Raw genomic sequence first — 16,680 nt, 5'->3', positions numbered from 1 at the left:
GGAGTTAAATGATAATTATAATATAAAAACATAAGTCATTTGATCCATGTCAGTGTATGTTTAAATCAGTTAAGATTTTTTTTTGACTTGCAGTTTTTATTTTATGATATGACCATCAGTCATACAACAGATGGTATATGATACATTTGACTCCCTATTCCCACCCCCACCCAACACTGAAACAAGAGGAGTGGACCTGCATATTGAGTGGCTTGTGTAGAAATCTATTGCCAAGGAGACAATGCAGTTCTGAAGAGGAATGAATAAATAAGTAGTTCATAAAAAAAAAAACAATAATAAATAAAATGAAATAATGTCATAATAAAATCCAAAGGTAAGAATAGCTTTCTCATAGTAATCAAAAACAGTGTGCCTCTAACCTGTCTTTACACTGACAGTTTTATAGAAGACATACATGCCCCACTTGAGGAGATATTTTTCTGTCCTCCCATGCATCCCATATGACAGTCTTTCATAACTAGCTACTTTTCCTTATTCAGTCACCCAGGCCTGAATGTAGGCTCTCCAGACATCTTCCAGTTTCTGAGAATGATTTGCCATGCAATCATAATAGCAGTCTGGGTCCAATACTTCAGTGATTGTGCAGACATTAGCAATATAAAAGTGAATCTTCATCAAGAATTGATGGATTTTGGGGAATATCCATATCACATGTACCAGTGTGCCCTCATCCCTGCTGCAGTTCCTTCAGGCTGCAGAATAGTAAAGACTTTTTTTTATGTTGACATTTTCACTGGTCACATTTTTTCATCCCTTGAAAAGGGACTTTTTGAAAAGCTGTCTCCTCACAAAAGCAGCATTCTTCATCTTTTCCACCCATCATTACACGCAGCAGAACTCCAAGGATAAAAAGATCACTTTTACACAACAGCGAGTAATTTAAGACTGATGTTTGTCCAGTTTGTGTGGAACTTATCATAGAAAGTGATTTAGAATTGACAAATGACGTAAAATTGGCCGGTGCTAGGCTGACAGCTTTAGATCAGTTCTGCCAGACTAGGCCTTTCAAGCCTCAGCCTCCAGTCCGGTCGGTTTGCAGACAGCCAGCCTGCAGAATCAGCCTGCAGCCCCAGGAGAACCTTCCATCCTGCTGCGTCTGCTCTTCTCCCTCCTCACACACATCCATCCTGCCCGGTCGGCCTGTCAAACCCTGCGTCTCCCTCCCTCTATTTGCCTACCTCCGTCATCCCCACCCCACCCCCCACCCCCCCACACCCCCCTCTCTTCCTCCGCTCCACTGGGCTTGTGAAGGTGAGCCAGTCCCCAGTGGCACTACTGTACAGATTGCAGTGCTTCCTCTTCAAATGGCGGCCTCTCTCTTGTGAATACCGATGTAAAGAGTGGCTGGGCTGCTCCTTGTCTTCCTCTCCCTCCACCTTCTGTTTGGTTATTTTTGTCTTTCGCTGCGCACTCGTCTCCAGACGTCTGTATTATTTAGTCTCTGTCTTGCTCTCAGGTCAGCTGTCCTTGACCATTACTAGGGGAGGCACACGCTGCTCCATGTGTCACTTAAGAGCAAAGCAGACGGAAAGAAAGCATTCCCTGAGGTTTTAGGCCAGTGTGATGTCAGCTGTCACCCAGTCGCTTGTCCTTAAAAGATCTTTCATGAGTGGGATGTGTGAGGGAACAATGGCAGCACTGCATGGAATGCTTAAGTATGGAGTAGCTACCATGATGACTCTACCTCTAATGGGTGCATCTAGTCATTTCTGTCAGGTAATGCCCATCTGCAGTTGTGTAATGGATCTGTGTGCGTGTCTCACTTTTTCTCCAGTCTGTAGACAGCTGAAGTCTTTTCATCCCTCTTCTAGGTTTGTTTCTGTTCATTCCCTCTGAAAAGCTGAAACATGAATCCTGGGTCTGTTCATATTGTAAGCTACATGAAATTTTAACACTTCGCTTAAACAATGATAAAACATCCCTTTTGTGAGCATTCAATAATTATAACTCCCATGATGCCTTGGCAGCGTTTCTGTGGCTCAGATTTACAGGATATTATATGGGTGCTAGTGAAATGATGGTGTTTGATCTGAGATAAAGTGAAGAGATGCTCACTTTTCTACTTGCCAGAGCAGTAACAGACTGCTGTTGAATGTGGACAGGAAATGCCGAGCTCCAATGGCTAAATGCACACGTCTGTTTTCAGCTCTTTCTGACACGACCACTATCTGCACATTTTCTCATGTGAACATAAATGCCTTGGTGAGCAGGGAGTGTTATCTGGCCATCCTGTTGCTGAAGGTGAACTCAATGCTTTTCCCTTTATGTTTGTGCAGGTTTTTGGAGATTATTATCACTTCAGGCATCATGGCGTGGAGAAGAGAGCTTTGTCTGGCCACAGGGGGATGCACATCAGACTGCAAAAAGAACCACAGGTAAGACTGTTGTCAGCTCTCACAGAGCTCATTGCAGCAACAAAAGGCCAAAAGACAGATTGGATTACACGCAGAGTGTGTGTGTATCACAAGAAAAAAGAATGTCACCGTCAATGACAGCTTGTCAAACTCTGAATCCTTTGCAGTCCACACCAGTCCTTCCATCTGTCCCTCTGACCGGGTCGAGGTACCGCATAGCTGTAAATATGTAAATAAACCCTCCAAACAAAACAACAGCTGGGAGTGTCTCTGTGCGTGGCCTTGCTTTTTCTCCTGCCACTTATTATTTGCACCTGAGTGTTAACTAGAGTGGAAAATTGGAAACCTTCACTAGAACATCTAAAATCAGGAACATTTTGCATCTTTCAATGTCATTTTCAGGACATCTGGTTCTAGATTTGCACCCAGCCCAACCATGCATTTATACCTGACATACTATAACTCTGCTAATCTCACTTTCTGTGTATACCAGATGTGGTTGAGTCAGCATGGAACTGCCACTGTTCTGGCAGTTCCATGCTGTGCAAGGAGGCTTTTTCCTTTTTTTTTTCTTACCAGAGATTTATAAATAAGCAATCTCACATTGCCAGTATAATATAATATAATATTATGGTTGCACTGTTTCTACAGCTTGTGTTGATTTTATTTCTTAAACCAAAGAGAATTCAACTCTTTTCAAATTTGAAAAAAAGCTAAAATTTTTTTCTCATAGGCAGTGATTTTGGAAATGACAGTGGAAACCGGAGGAGAGAATGGTTTTGTAAATCTGCCTTCAGGAATAATGAGAACCTTTTTTCTCTATTTACAGAAGACCTTGGGTTTCTTTTTATAGTCAAGTTTATGCACTGGCTAGGGACAAGTTTATTGGATAATTTTGGTGAACATTCTTTATACTGATTATTAAATTTATATAATAGACGTTACTCTTGAATCTTTTTTACAGCTGAACTATCCAGCAGCCTGTAGATCAAAGCACATCAACCTGAGCCACCTCACACTACAGTCGAAATAATCGTCAGATATGCTAGATATGTTTTAAACAAAAAATCTCCTGCTTGAAAATGGTCATTATATGTGACATTTGTAGATTATTACTCAGCTGTCTTGTGAAGGCGACAGGAGAATTGCGAATAGAACAGACCCGTATGAAAAATGTTATTTTAATCACTATCAGAAGCTCACATTATCTGGGTTAAATTATCTACTCAGCAATGCACAGAAGAGATGTAGTGAACAGAGCAAATACACTTTGCAAATGAACTTTATACAGCTTCAGTTTGTGTGGGGGGTTTACAAATATAAAGGTTATTGTGTTGAATGTTTAAGAATAAGAATGTCATGACCTTTTGCAAGCTGTGCTTGTGGAATGTGCTGCTTCTATTCACACCTGAGAGAAGAAAATGTTATTGTTACTACTGCAAAAATGCCAAATAGGTCCAAGTAATACAAATAGGGATACTCTACAAAGCTCACTGTGAATGGTTTTCTTTTTTATCTGGAAAACAATGTAGAAAATAGTTGTGTTGAAGTGCTGAAAAACAAAATGCTCTTCGCCTGTTGTGTGTGAAATCTCAGAGGCAAAAATCTAAAAAACCTTGATTAAACCAAATTTGTTTACATGGCAAGCTACAATACCACTTCGACTAAGAGTGAGTGTGATTTTTTTTTTTAATCTGCCATCCATAACAGTCATACAACAAAACAAGTTTGGTCTTTTGTTGTTTTTTGGGGGGGTTAAATCATCCCAAAAAACTCCAAACACTCCTTCACCCTAAAGATTTTCCCCATTGCTGTCAACTCAGGATGCAGGTTGTTGCAAGTGTTGTACCCTCTCTTACAGTGCTGCTGCCACCTAACTCAGCAACACGCTGCTGCCATGTCTCCACTGGAAACACTGGAGGCAGCAGTGGTAAATGCTGCTATTTAAAAGTGTCTTAAGAGGTACCTGACTGGTGCTAAAAAGGGGCCAGTTACGATGTGAGAACAGACTGGGGGCATCTGTAGCAAGGACTACTCTCTAGCTTTTACTCAGTCCAAGTCTGAGAAGAGGACTGATGTGGTCTGACAAGCACTGAGGCTTCAAGATATCATTAGCAAGATATGGTGACATTCACTGAAGCCAGGGGTGTCAGGGGTCAGGCTAAATGGATGTTAACAAAGCTCTGAGAGCATATGGGTTCAGAGGTGTCTGCCTGGGAACTGGGAGAGTCCTGTGGCACTCACATTGTTAAAAGCTTTGGTCTGAGATCTCCCAAATCAACAGCAAATGAGGTTTATTAGGGGCCCTTAAAGAGGTAAGGATTTAGTCTGTGACTGAGGAGGAGTTCACGATGTACAATACTGGATTTTAGAGTTGAATGTAATTGTGAGGGATAAAATGCAGAACCACATACTCTTAATAAGTGGCTGGCAATGACCAGAATTAATCTGGAAGATGGCTGTATATGGTGTTTGGCAATACCAAATGAGAGTGAAAGCATCTTGGATTTCAAGCTGCAGCCCTAACAACAGAACCACAGAGATGAAGCCTTTTCTGGTATAAAGACATTTTTGACAGATTCCATCTTAAAGGTTCATCTTAGTCAGAAGGTCGGTAGTTCGAGTTAACACAGCACTTGAACGCACAGCTATTCAGGACCTCAAGTTTGTCCCTAGGTTACCTACCCACCCACACAACCACAAACAGACCAAACCTGAGGCAAAGCATGGCCGTTCCCAAAAAACACCACGGTATAAGTGAGTAGGTTTGTGTTTATTTATGTGCATTTGTATATTCATGTGTGTTTCTGAGACCATGTGATCCCTGGAAAAGGGGAAAGAAAAGGTTCTGCTTCACCTGCTTCAAAGAAAACAGATTTAAAAGGCAATGAAAACATAATGGTTGGATTTGGATTAGTCATTGCTAAGCCTTGAGCTTGTTACAGTTTCCTCTCTGTAATCCAGCTGCTGTCTCTAACATTACCACCATTGTCTTTTTTCCTCTGCTCTGTCATGCTAACATGCCGCTTATCACCATCCCTTTTGAATAATCACACAGTGGCAAGATGACATTGGCAGCTGCATAAGCTTTTACCATTATGATTGCGAGGGCTGTTTGTCATCTGCTCTCCACACCCCACACCTTCTCTATGAGGGAAAGAATTGATTTGTTTTGGGGTGGCTGCTACTGGTTTTGTACAAACCGCAGTGCAAGGCAGCTTACTGCATGCTGTTGTAAGCTGCCTTCAGAGGGACTACTATCTCTCTCTCTCTCTCTCTCTCTCTCTCTCTCTCTCTCTCTCTCTCTCTCTCTGTCTCTCTCTCTCTCTCTTAACAACAAATCTCATGAAAAGACCTAAACCAACAATACATTAGTGTGTTTCTCACTACTTTCTGATTTACCCAACTTGTCTGTGGCCCATTGCTTTCTACTGAAGATGTAAATGTTTGAGTCATAGAACGGAGGGGAAGAATTAATATATTTGTTCAGGACTATCATCAGCAGGGAGAATGATACTTCCCTCTATTTGAGTTGAGTTTTAGAGGTTTAGAAGTTAGAAAATTATCCAGTAATTTACAAGAAAAAAAAATCAAAAATTAAATGAATATTCTTTTAATCATATAATGACCCCTCAAGCCTGTGAATATTCTCATTTGTCCAGGTCATAGTATCTCAAAGGAATTTTCTCCACACCAGATAGTTGGACCAGTGTGTGTGGAGACCCAGGTATTTAAATACCTGGGTCTCCACACCAGATAGTTGGACCAGTCCCAGCCTGGTCAGATGCGAGCATGAACTGATGAAGCCTCTTGGATGAGAGGTGAAACGTTTTCCTTGACAAATAACCAAGTCCAGTTGCTTTCGATTTAAAATTCCTTTGAGAATGACCCCTCAGATTTATCTAGGAACCACTTGGGAGGATCCTGAACCCCAAGTTGAGAACCACTGATTAAAAATACCAGAACACTGCTTGTGGGATCAACTCAAAATAATCAAACAGTGCATATGTTCATCATGATGTGTGGCTCACTGATGGGTTTTTGGACAACAATGCATCAATTAATTGTTGATTTTTCTGTCTTTTAATGGGATTTGTTGAAAATTACAAAAAAATATATATATATATCAGCAGACTTTAACACATCTTCTCTCTCCATAAACATTGGAAGAACAGATTTATAGATCAAAGCACATGCTGTCTCTCTTGCAGTCCCTCTGTGTTACAGACAATACCAGCATGGCTTTTCTTTAGTCATCAGACAGGAAAGCCCTCAGGACATTGTGGGAGAGATGGAACAAATAGTTTATTGCTCAAGTGGATTACAGACCCAGTCCATGTGGAGGCCTCCCTGTTGTCTCATGATTCGTTCTTTGTCTAGTTTTGTATGCTTCTCACTGTTTGTCCTTGTCCCAGACCTCAGGATGGTCCTTATTTCTCTGTGCTCTAATTAGTCCTCCATCACTCACTTGATTACATTACATTACATTGATAATATTTAATGTCAGTTTTCTTGATGATGATATGAGTCATCTGTGGGTTGAATATGCTAATGTTTAATCGCTTGCATCAATTGACTATCTAAATGAAACTCTAAATATCCTATAGTAAATAGCTGCATCAAGATCATCACCCTGTTCATGAATCGGTTGTCATTTTGTTCTGATGATAATGATGTAATGTACAGTGGGTAGCAGTGCAGTGAGGTCAGCCATGTGCAATTCTAAATGTAATGAAATGAGATAAATGTTAATTAGTCTCTGGTCACTTGTATAAAGTTAATGGCTTCCCTCTCTGCAACTAAGTTCTTAACCAGGGTTGGAGCAGCACCAGTCGGTAGCTGCACTGAACATTTTCACTCTCATTCGTTCCATTCAGATTACGCACTATTCAGGAGTGTGTAATCATGAAATCAACTGAGTAGAGATGCCTCACTACCGGAAGCCACCCTCACAGTAACAAGCAAGAAGGCAAAAACTATTAAAAAAGAACTAAAATACTTGAATAACAGGCTGTACTTTAAGAAATCTGCCAGGCATTGTAAAAGAAGCTCACAAGTTTAGGCTTGTTTCTCTTGAGTGATACAAGAGTGGGACCAGTTTTTTCACCTTCAGCAAAAATTCAGCAAAGAACGCATTTGTCACTAACAATAATAATGCACATTTGCTTTAACTGCTGGAGAAGATAAGTGTCCCCACTATGCAAATTCCCAGTGCTACAGTTTTAGTTAATTCCAAATTCGCTCTCAGACATAATTCTTAATGTGTTACTCCTTAATTTACTAAGGAAGAAGAATAGCTGAAGTGCATGTGTTTAATTAGAATGAAGTGTAGTGTTTGTTAAAGCAATACCACAGGTGCATTAGAGCCTCCTTTCTCTTGTGTAATAGGTTCACTTCTCGCTCTATGGATCACACATCATTGAATCAAGGCATGGTAGCATTGTTGATTTGGATTTGCTGTCATCCAGCTAATAAACCAGATGTTGTCTTTATTAAAGATTTTTTTTACCACAGTTCTCAGGAGGCTGTCCTTGGTAAGGTTACAAAATGCCAGCCTTTATCAGATTTGTCTCACAGCTTGGATATGAAATACTCAGTTATCAATACACATAGTCAAATGTGCCAAATATATATTTGGACAGTGTCCACAGATTGGTGGTGAACAGTGAGGGGTCTGCTGAGGGATGCTGGAAAAAAGGGTGCAGTCATTGACAGTTGCAACATCTGGAGAAGATTTTGCTCCTTGCACCCTGAGGTGTGGTGATGTGACATGGCAAATAGAAGCTCAAACAAATTTTTAACATCTAGTATGTATGTTGTGTGTGTTTAAATATTAAACCACAAAAGAGAAAATATCAAGTCCTGTGGGAGTCTGTAGTCATATATTCTTTCTCCTGTCAGTCATGTGCATGGAGCAAAACGCCTGTCAGAGTGCATAGAAACAAGCCTGAAACAGAAGTGAGCACTAAAATGCTTTGTAGCTGAGTTACTTTAACTGGCAAGTTGACAGATATTAAATGATTAGCTATTGTGTGGCTTTTGGCAAGGATGCGTGGAATACTTTTTTGGTAAAATTGCAACCTTGCGACTTCAGAAACAAAAGTATATAATGGCATTTACTCTGTGTGATAGTAGCGTTTGCTGTCACCCACCCCTACCAAGCCTGTGCATCTCCCAGCAGCCTTCAGGACTTCAAAGGCCCCTACTCTGGCACACTGTTCAGAGGCCACTTTTCCTCTGCAACTCAGAAATGAAATAAATTAGATTTGCTTTACATCTCTGCCTTTCTTTCTAGTTATTACTTTTTGAACACAGCTGAGACCTTGTTTTTTCACATGTACAATCTGTGGGACATTGCAACAATTTCTGAAATTCTAACATTAGTAATGACACAATAGCATGCGAAGAAGTGTGTTAACTGTGAATTTTCTCTGTTTCTGTGTGTGTGTGTGTGTGTGTGTGTGTGTGTGTGTGTGTGTGTGTGTGTGTGTGTGTGTGTGTGTGTGTCTATGCGTGTGTGTGGGCATTGCAGGTCTTGTGGACAGAGCAGCAAGTGGTAAGAAAAAGGAAGAAGAGGGATGTGTTTGAAGACCCAACAGACCCTGATTTTCCCAAGCAGTGGTACCTGGTGGGTGATGGTCTCTGATTCTTATAGCCTAGGCCTCATTAGTCTGTCATTATGGCTATATATTAAAAATTGAAGCAGTGAGGGATTTTTTTCAAAACAGTGGGATCCTTTAAATATCCACACTTTCGAGCTGCAAATGTGTTAAAAAAGTCAGATGTCAGTATATGTGTATTAGTTCTAGAGGAGGTGCAGCTAGCATTAGCATGCTTTCTGTTATATAAAAACTGTGTAGCATCACTCACAAAGAAATGTGCACAGTTTAATATATAATAATGTTTCATATTTTGGTATTCCATTCAAAATGCCACTTTAAATTTCGACACGAACGAGAATATTTTTCTTTTCTGCATTCAGTTTTGTCAACAGCAGAGTGCTGTCCTGGACATTTTTCAGTTTCTGCCTCTGCAGTAATTTCTGATTAAACCTTGAAGGCCTCCTTATTCAGCCCTGGCAAGACAGAACAATACTCGGTAGTTTCAGCTCTGCGGAAGCTTGTGAGGACACCTGATTTAAAGTTGTGTTCAATGTCGCAGTGGCAAAAGATGTTAATTAATATTATTAATTAATTGAATTGCGGTCTTTAGGACTAACCCTGTAGGCCTGAGTTACATAATCCTCACCACCAACACAAGGTTTCCTGAGTCAAATGTATAATGCAGTCCATCTAAGGATGCTGGGTTGGATGAAAAATTAAATGTCAGGAAAGACCCACGACCGAACTGTAGACATTGATAGCAAATGTTCCTGGCTCTTTGTCTGTTTTGTTATTTGCAGCTTTTCTCAGGGATGCTTCAATTTGCCCTACTCTCCCCCTTTTTCTTTTTAATGTGCACAAAACCTCTGTCACTGCAATGGATTAATGACAACATTGACTATCCCAGAAATAAATCACCTTTGAATAGAAGCTGTGAAACCACCTCTGCCATTCAGCATTAGACCTCTAATTGTCTGAGAACTCCAACCCCTTTTCTTCAATTTCAAGTATTCTGCATAGCTCTGGCTTGAAAACCAATCAAAGATGATTTAGCTGAAGGTATGTGCCACCAGTGAGTAAGTGGTGGTGGTTTATTTGGATACATGAGCTCCACTAGTCTATAGCTAACCTAAATATTTGTAGTGAATGGTGTCTGTGGCAGTTGAAAGCCAGCATCCATGAATTACCGCTCATCTCAGAAGCCAGGCATCCACACAGAAGTGCATGTGCAGGAGTTGTGCCCTGTGGAAGAAAATCAGCAGGAAATGGAGGAGAGGGCAGAGGAGGTTGTCTATTATGTCCCTGCCATTCCTCCATCTATCTGTGTTTATCTGTTACCATCTCTTTCACCTCCAGCCGACACATCTCTTCACACTTCTCGCAGTATGAATTTTCTGTTATTCATCCAAATCACACTTTACCACTCTCTCTGTATCCCCTATTCCTCTCCCTCCACCTCCTCTCAAAGCTTGCAGCCTGTTATTTCTTGTGCTAGAGAGGCAAATGCTCCCATCAAGATTTCTGACCTATAACAGGTTGTTTTTCTGACAGTGTAACTACAGTAGGAAGCTCACACCGGACAGCTCAGCGGGAGGTTGAGGTTGTATGTCAAGGTGATGCATTAAAACTGGATTTTAGGTATTCATGAACCACCTCTAATCTCCCTTTACTTACCTTGGTTTTTATTTTTGTATCAAGTGTTTCTGTTTTAATTTTTAATGTAAGCTTTTGCCATGAGTAAAAAAGTCTCAGGTTCAACTGACCGCTCTCACCCTAACCTTTTCTGTTGGTCTGTCTGGGAGATGTCACTCACAGCAGATTGACAGCTGAACAAAAGGCCTGTGTCTCTTCCAGTCCACCCCAACACATCAAGACCTGAATACCAAAGTAGCCTGGGCTCAAGGCTACACAGGAAGAGGTGTCGTGGTGACTATCCTGGATGACGGAATTGAGAAGGACCATCCTGATCTCATCAGCAATTATGTAAGTCAAAAACACATAATGGTACAAAGTAGCTTCCTCATTTTTAAACAGCCTTTACAGTTACAGAAAATATTCAGAGAAAAATCACTACAGAGACATGATTGGTGTTCTAACCTCTTTCATGTCTCTCTTAGGACCCTGATGCCAGCTATGATGTTAATGATGGAGACACTGACCCCCAACCAAGATACACGCAGCGAAATGAGAACAGGTAATTTGGCGGCAAAAGCAACAGTCTGGCAATGCCATGATTAGGCGATGATTTTAACTGCTTCAGAACGGGCTTTCAAACATGGCAATTTGGCAATCAGGCACAGACATGATTCATTTCATTGTGAGCGTGGGACAGCATATCATTACACTGAGAAATAATTTGGACTGTGATTTTCTTTTCTTTTTTTTACCAAACAATCCTTGTCCAACTCCTTGTTGTTTTTGACTAGGACTAGCTTCCTGTTAATGTCAGTTGACAGGGCAAGGACACTGATGAGAAAGCGCCAAGTCTGTACAGATTTTGGTCCAGTGCTTTTGGCTGAAGTATTTACATTTAAAAAACCAATTATATAAAGTTTGAAAGCAGTGGTGCAGTCACTCTGCTCAGTCTTGAGAGATTCTTCCCTTTTTTTTCCTTGCTTCAACACACAAGCCAAGCCGCTGTAGCTGCATTTCAAGGTCCAGCCCTTACAGCCCCACAGCTACAGTGGCTCTTATTTGTTGCTAATACAATACTTGTTTACTTGCCGTCAGTGATTCATGCCCTTCCCTTCCAGTCTTTGGTGATCGCATTAAAACATGTTCACCCCAATTTAATGGTGGAACACTAAAGCACTGGCAAGGGCAAATCCTAAACCTTCACCCCCTCCTCTCTCCCTGTTTCTCCAAACGCTATGGTCCTCTGCCTTAGTCCAATCCCCCTGGAGCAGATGAGAAGCTCCATCCCGCCTCTGAAATGCACAGTAGGATTTGTCTCAAATCTCTGTCTTTTCTGGGACGACTGCCACAAAGTCTTTTTGTAGTTGTTTGTTGTTTGTTTTTCTTATTTATTTTGGTTTCAAAGCGCAGCATCCACTTGCAGTTGGTCAGAGAAAGAAGCTAAATAAGCTTAACAAGTTTTCATGAGATAGTAGAAACTATTGAATGAGAATAGAACCCTTTCTGCACAGTCGTTCTTATTTGAACTTTCATAATGTTTATCTCTCTAAGCCGCTTCTGCTGTGCACATAGCAGTGTTTGTTTTTCTGTCCTCATCTGAAATGTGATCACTGCATCTATCGTATTTACTTATCCTGAAAGAGGTTAGCGTCAGCAGGTTTTTGAGCAGAAGCCTTGTTTCTTGTCCTTGCCGAAAGCTCGAGCAGCCGTGCAGAGCGACCCCAGCCCTCTCTGTCAGTGTAAAATAGATCCCACTCTGTCCTGCTGATGGAACAAAGCACTACTGGAGGGGATTACTCCCTGCCTCTGGTTCACTTTAGCTCCCCAACTGCAGCATACTATTACTTCAGAAGGGAACACTCACACATATACACATATTATAAAAACAAAGAGTGTAGAGATTCACACTCACACACACTCTACTACCCATGTCAGTGGAATTGCCAAAGCAATTATCTTGGACTGGATCAATTTATGGGCATGGAATGAAAAGCAAGGGTGTGTCTGTGCGTCTACAGTGTGGGGCTGCAGTGTTTGGAGTGACCTGTGGACAAATTATATCCAATGAGTTATGTAAATCACCACAGAGTAATACAAGCTGACAGTGAGTAATGCTCACAACCCCCTCACAATGAGATTATATGAATATATTCATAGGACAACAAAAAGAAAAGGCGAGTCGGAGGCAGGCATTTTCCATAGCTATGAAAACCAGTTCATTTGTACCGATGATGACACGCCAGGCTGATTTTAAATTTTCATCTCAGGGTTTTTCCATAGAGATGCTCTGTACTCCTGAGTTGGCAGTTCTGGCAGATATTGTTGAAGGGGATGCGGGCTAAGTTGAAGGCTGGTTGAAGTCAGGCCAAATGGGTAATCCATTTGTGCTCAGTCGTGACAATGTTTGTGTTTTTTTTTCTCTACTTTTGTCCACTTCTCCTCCATTATGTCACTGTGATATGGATGTATTGGGTTTGGAGCAGAGGATAGCAGGATTGATTGCACTTCCTGTCCACAGCCTAGTAATCAGTAGAGCGAAGCACTATATGTTTCTAAAAACCTCAATGAGTGCAATATGGTCAACGTGATGAGGATATTAATCATGATGATGACAATACAGATATTTTCCCATATTCATATATGTCAAGATATGAGACCAGACTTTATAAATACATCAAATAAAAAACTTGAATTCATTCATTCAGTTCATTTTGAATTACAACATAGTCAGAATCATTAATCTGGGCAACAGAATTTGTAGAATGATAAGATCACCACAACATGATTTCCCCAGAGTTTGTAACCAAATTTGAAACAATCATACGTAATTATCACCAGGTCCTCAGAAATAATTAAACCTGTTCAATTTTTGGGGGGTTTAAATAAATGTAATACAAAATTATTTCACTGATCTAAAGACTGTGACATCAGTAATTAATGCATAATAGAATATATATAATAGTAGTTTTAATAGGAGTTTCCTGAGAAACACTGATTGAGTGAAACTGAAGGATAAAGGATCATTGTTGCTATGTTGTCTGAGGTGTGGGTGTTTATTTCTTTCTTTTGTTGTCTTTATTAACCTATATACATCTCAAAAATAAGTGTTGACAAATAGAGAAAGTACATATATATATATATATATATTTATTTATTTATTTAGCCACACACACACTATCCCTGTCCCTTTTACCTCCTGGTGGAGAGCTTTCTGCTCCTGTTGAGAACTTTTAGGGGGGAGGTCCATTAATTGAGATCCATATGCCTGACCGCGAGATTGCTTAGTGACAGCCTTTATTAGAAAATGACTGGCATGCTACACAGCCTCTTGTGTCCTTCAGCCCAAACCAATCCATCAGCACCTGAATACTAAAGTGACTTAAACTCAAGGCTGGAAGGATGAAGCAAGAGGTGTGGTGGCTAATCTGGATGATGGCATTGACAAAGACCAAGAAAAGTGTTTGCATGCTTCTCTAGCCCTATGAAATTGCTTTGTCCTTGGTGGCACATGGCTATTTGTTTCTGTGACCATGGAAGTGCTTCTTCAGCAGAAAGACACTGGATAGGAAAATGGTAAATGCACCTGCACCAGGTACTGCAGAAGACACACATCTTTAGGTTTGATTTCATTAGATTCTAAATTTCTCATGACATTAGCCAAGGTCGGGCAGGCATCCCCCCGCATTAGATAGCTGGTGGAAGTCCTGTAATGATTAAGAGGAAGCAGATGGATTTTAGTAGAGTACTTATTTAATCCAATGAAATGCTTTTGTAAGCTTTTACTTTTTGAAAAGTTTGCTGTGATGACCATACATAACATATCATGTTTATGAATTAACAAATATATGAGCAGATATTGATGTTCTAATCTGTTTCTGAAATGTTAAACATTTGTGGAGCTGCTTCATGAACAAAAACACACAGAAATAATTAAGTAATTATTCCTAAAACTGTACATAGTCCACTTCTCTAAGAATCTTCATCTTTAAACCTGATGAGACATGAATTCATGATTTTACCTCATACTTAATCCAGCCATGTTGCTTAAATGTGACAGGGTACCAGCTCTGGAGTTTAAATGTTTCTGTGCTTCACTATCAACACAAACCATGTTAAAAACATTTTGTCACGGTGGAGTATTTTGTGTACTTAATGACAGAAAAGAAACTCTAATCCAATTTGAATTCCGGCAGCAACACCAGTATAAAGGAAAATGGGGTTAAATGCTATTTGCGGGCACTGTGTCCTTGGCCAAATGCTGCCAGACAAGTGGCTTCTGAAGCTTGAAACTAACCCAGTTCAAGTATGTGAATGCAAATGAAAATGCCTGTCCTGTGGTCTGCAAATCCACATCCCTGCTGTACATATGCTGCATGCATATCAAAATCTGGAGGGAGGTAATAAACCTGAGTCGTTATACAGGACAAATCAGACCGAAGGAGAGCACAAATCAAAGGAGACGGCTTCTTCCTGCATTGTCTGCTGTTGCGCCTCTGTTATAGTGTTTGACACAGCCAGTAACACCTGCATTGCATTGCCACTGACATATTTTACACTGCAGCATTGTGTGGCATTGATATTCCTTAAGCATCTCCATTCATGCTCCTATGTCAAGTATGTTTTTTCACATGAAAAAGTGTTTTCTCCTCAGCAGTTCAAAGAGACATTTTAACACAGATAAACCTTACTCACTGCAGTACTTGAGTGTTTGAATAGCAAAAATATTTTTTTTAACCTTCTATTACATGTACAGTGGGATCAGGGATTATTCAAACCCCTTCACTTTTTGCACAGATTTGATTTTAAATTGATAAAATTGCCATTTTGCCCATCATTCTATATTCAATAATCCATAATGACAAAGTGAGAACATATTTTTAGAAATTAGGTCTGGGCAATAAAACGTTAGCGATATGTACTGACTTCATCAATAGCAATATGAAAATTGTTTGACAGAAAGTCTGATTCTGTTTCTCAGTTGCATGAACTAACTCCAAGCTTGCTCCCTTCCCGGCTCATTAACAGCCTATCATATCCCCCAATAATGGAATGTGCTACGAGTGACATGCAAACAGCCAGTCATTTAACAGGTGTGTTGTTCGATTGCACCAACAACAGAAGCATGTAGAGTGAGAAAATGAGTGCAGTCAGTGAAGACAATGAGGAAATAGTTAACAAAAAGGATGGGTCAGTTGCCAGTATGGTAGTTATTTGGTTTCTTTAAGTCTAACTGATATCAGAACAATGTTGTGTAAAATGTACAGGAAAACCGTCCCAACCAAAAGCAGGAATCCAACAAACTTATTTTATCACCTTAGCCACTCATTGGTCATTAGAATTTATCAATAATTATTAAAATCAAGTGATATTGATTTTTTTTAAAATCCTGATAAGGATTTTGGCCATATTACCTGGCCCTATTAGATGCCATTGCAAATTTGTTAAAAATGAAAAACTTGACTGGAGTCCACGTGTGGCAAACTGAATTAATTGGACATAATATAGAGAGGCACACACCTGTATATAAGGTCCCACAATTCACGCTGCATGTCAGGACAGAAACCAAACCATGTAGTTTGAGGAATTCTCTGTAGACCTCCACGATAAAATAGTGGCGAGGAATAGGAATCAGGAAGGGCAAAGGTATAAAACCATTTCTAAAGCTTTGTGTGTACCCAGTCCAACAGTGGCCTCACAGGGCTGTGGAACCACCAGGACTCCTGTGGAAAGGGAGATACAATCATTGTAACAGAGCTTCACAAATCCTCTGCAGAGATGGGAGTAACTGCCGGAAGAACAACCATCTTAACAGAACTCTTGGGATGGTCACTTTGAGTAAAGAAAATATGACAGCCTGCTTAGATTTTGCTAAACAGCATTGAAAGCTATCTGAGAGTATGAGGAAAACGATTTTCTGTCATGATGAGACACAAATTTAACATTTAACATTAACATTATATGTGGTGAACACCAGGCACTGCTCATGTTATTGTTATTACCATCCCTATGGTGAAGCATGGTGGTGGCAGCATCATGCTGTGGGGTGTGCCCCTCAGCAGCAGGGACAG

At 40.4% G+C, this 16,680-nt stretch overlaps 1 protein-coding gene across 3 annotated transcripts in view; it reads left to right on the top strand.

The window, feature by feature from the left end:
* furinb (furin (paired basic amino acid cleaving enzyme) b) overlaps window positions 1-16,680 on the top strand; it is a 72,537-nt gene that overhangs the window by 31,633 nt on the left and 24,224 nt on the right. For all 3 annotated transcript variants that reach the window (XM_071503115.1, XM_071503123.1, XM_071503133.1), the window contains 4 exons: window positions 2,298-2,396; window positions 8,908-9,003; window positions 10,832-10,960; window positions 11,095-11,171. In XM_071503115.1, the coding sequence (XP_071359216.1) occupies window positions 2,298-2,396; window positions 8,908-9,003; window positions 10,832-10,960; window positions 11,095-11,171 (401 nt within the window). The remainder of the gene's footprint in view (window positions 1-2,297; window positions 2,397-8,907; window positions 9,004-10,831; window positions 10,961-11,094; window positions 11,172-16,680) is intronic.

The sequence above is a fragment of the Trachinotus anak genome, unplaced genomic scaffold, assembly GCF_046630095.1.
Source record: "Trachinotus anak isolate AG129_WGS33_773 ecotype Australia unplaced genomic scaffold, CSIRO_AGI_Tana_v1 ptg000002l, whole genome shotgun sequence".
NCBI lineage: Eukaryota > Metazoa > Chordata > Actinopteri > Carangiformes > Carangidae > Trachinotus > Trachinotus anak.
The sequence above is the reverse complement of the archived record's forward strand: the minus strand, read 5'-3'. Positions and strand labels throughout refer to the sequence as shown.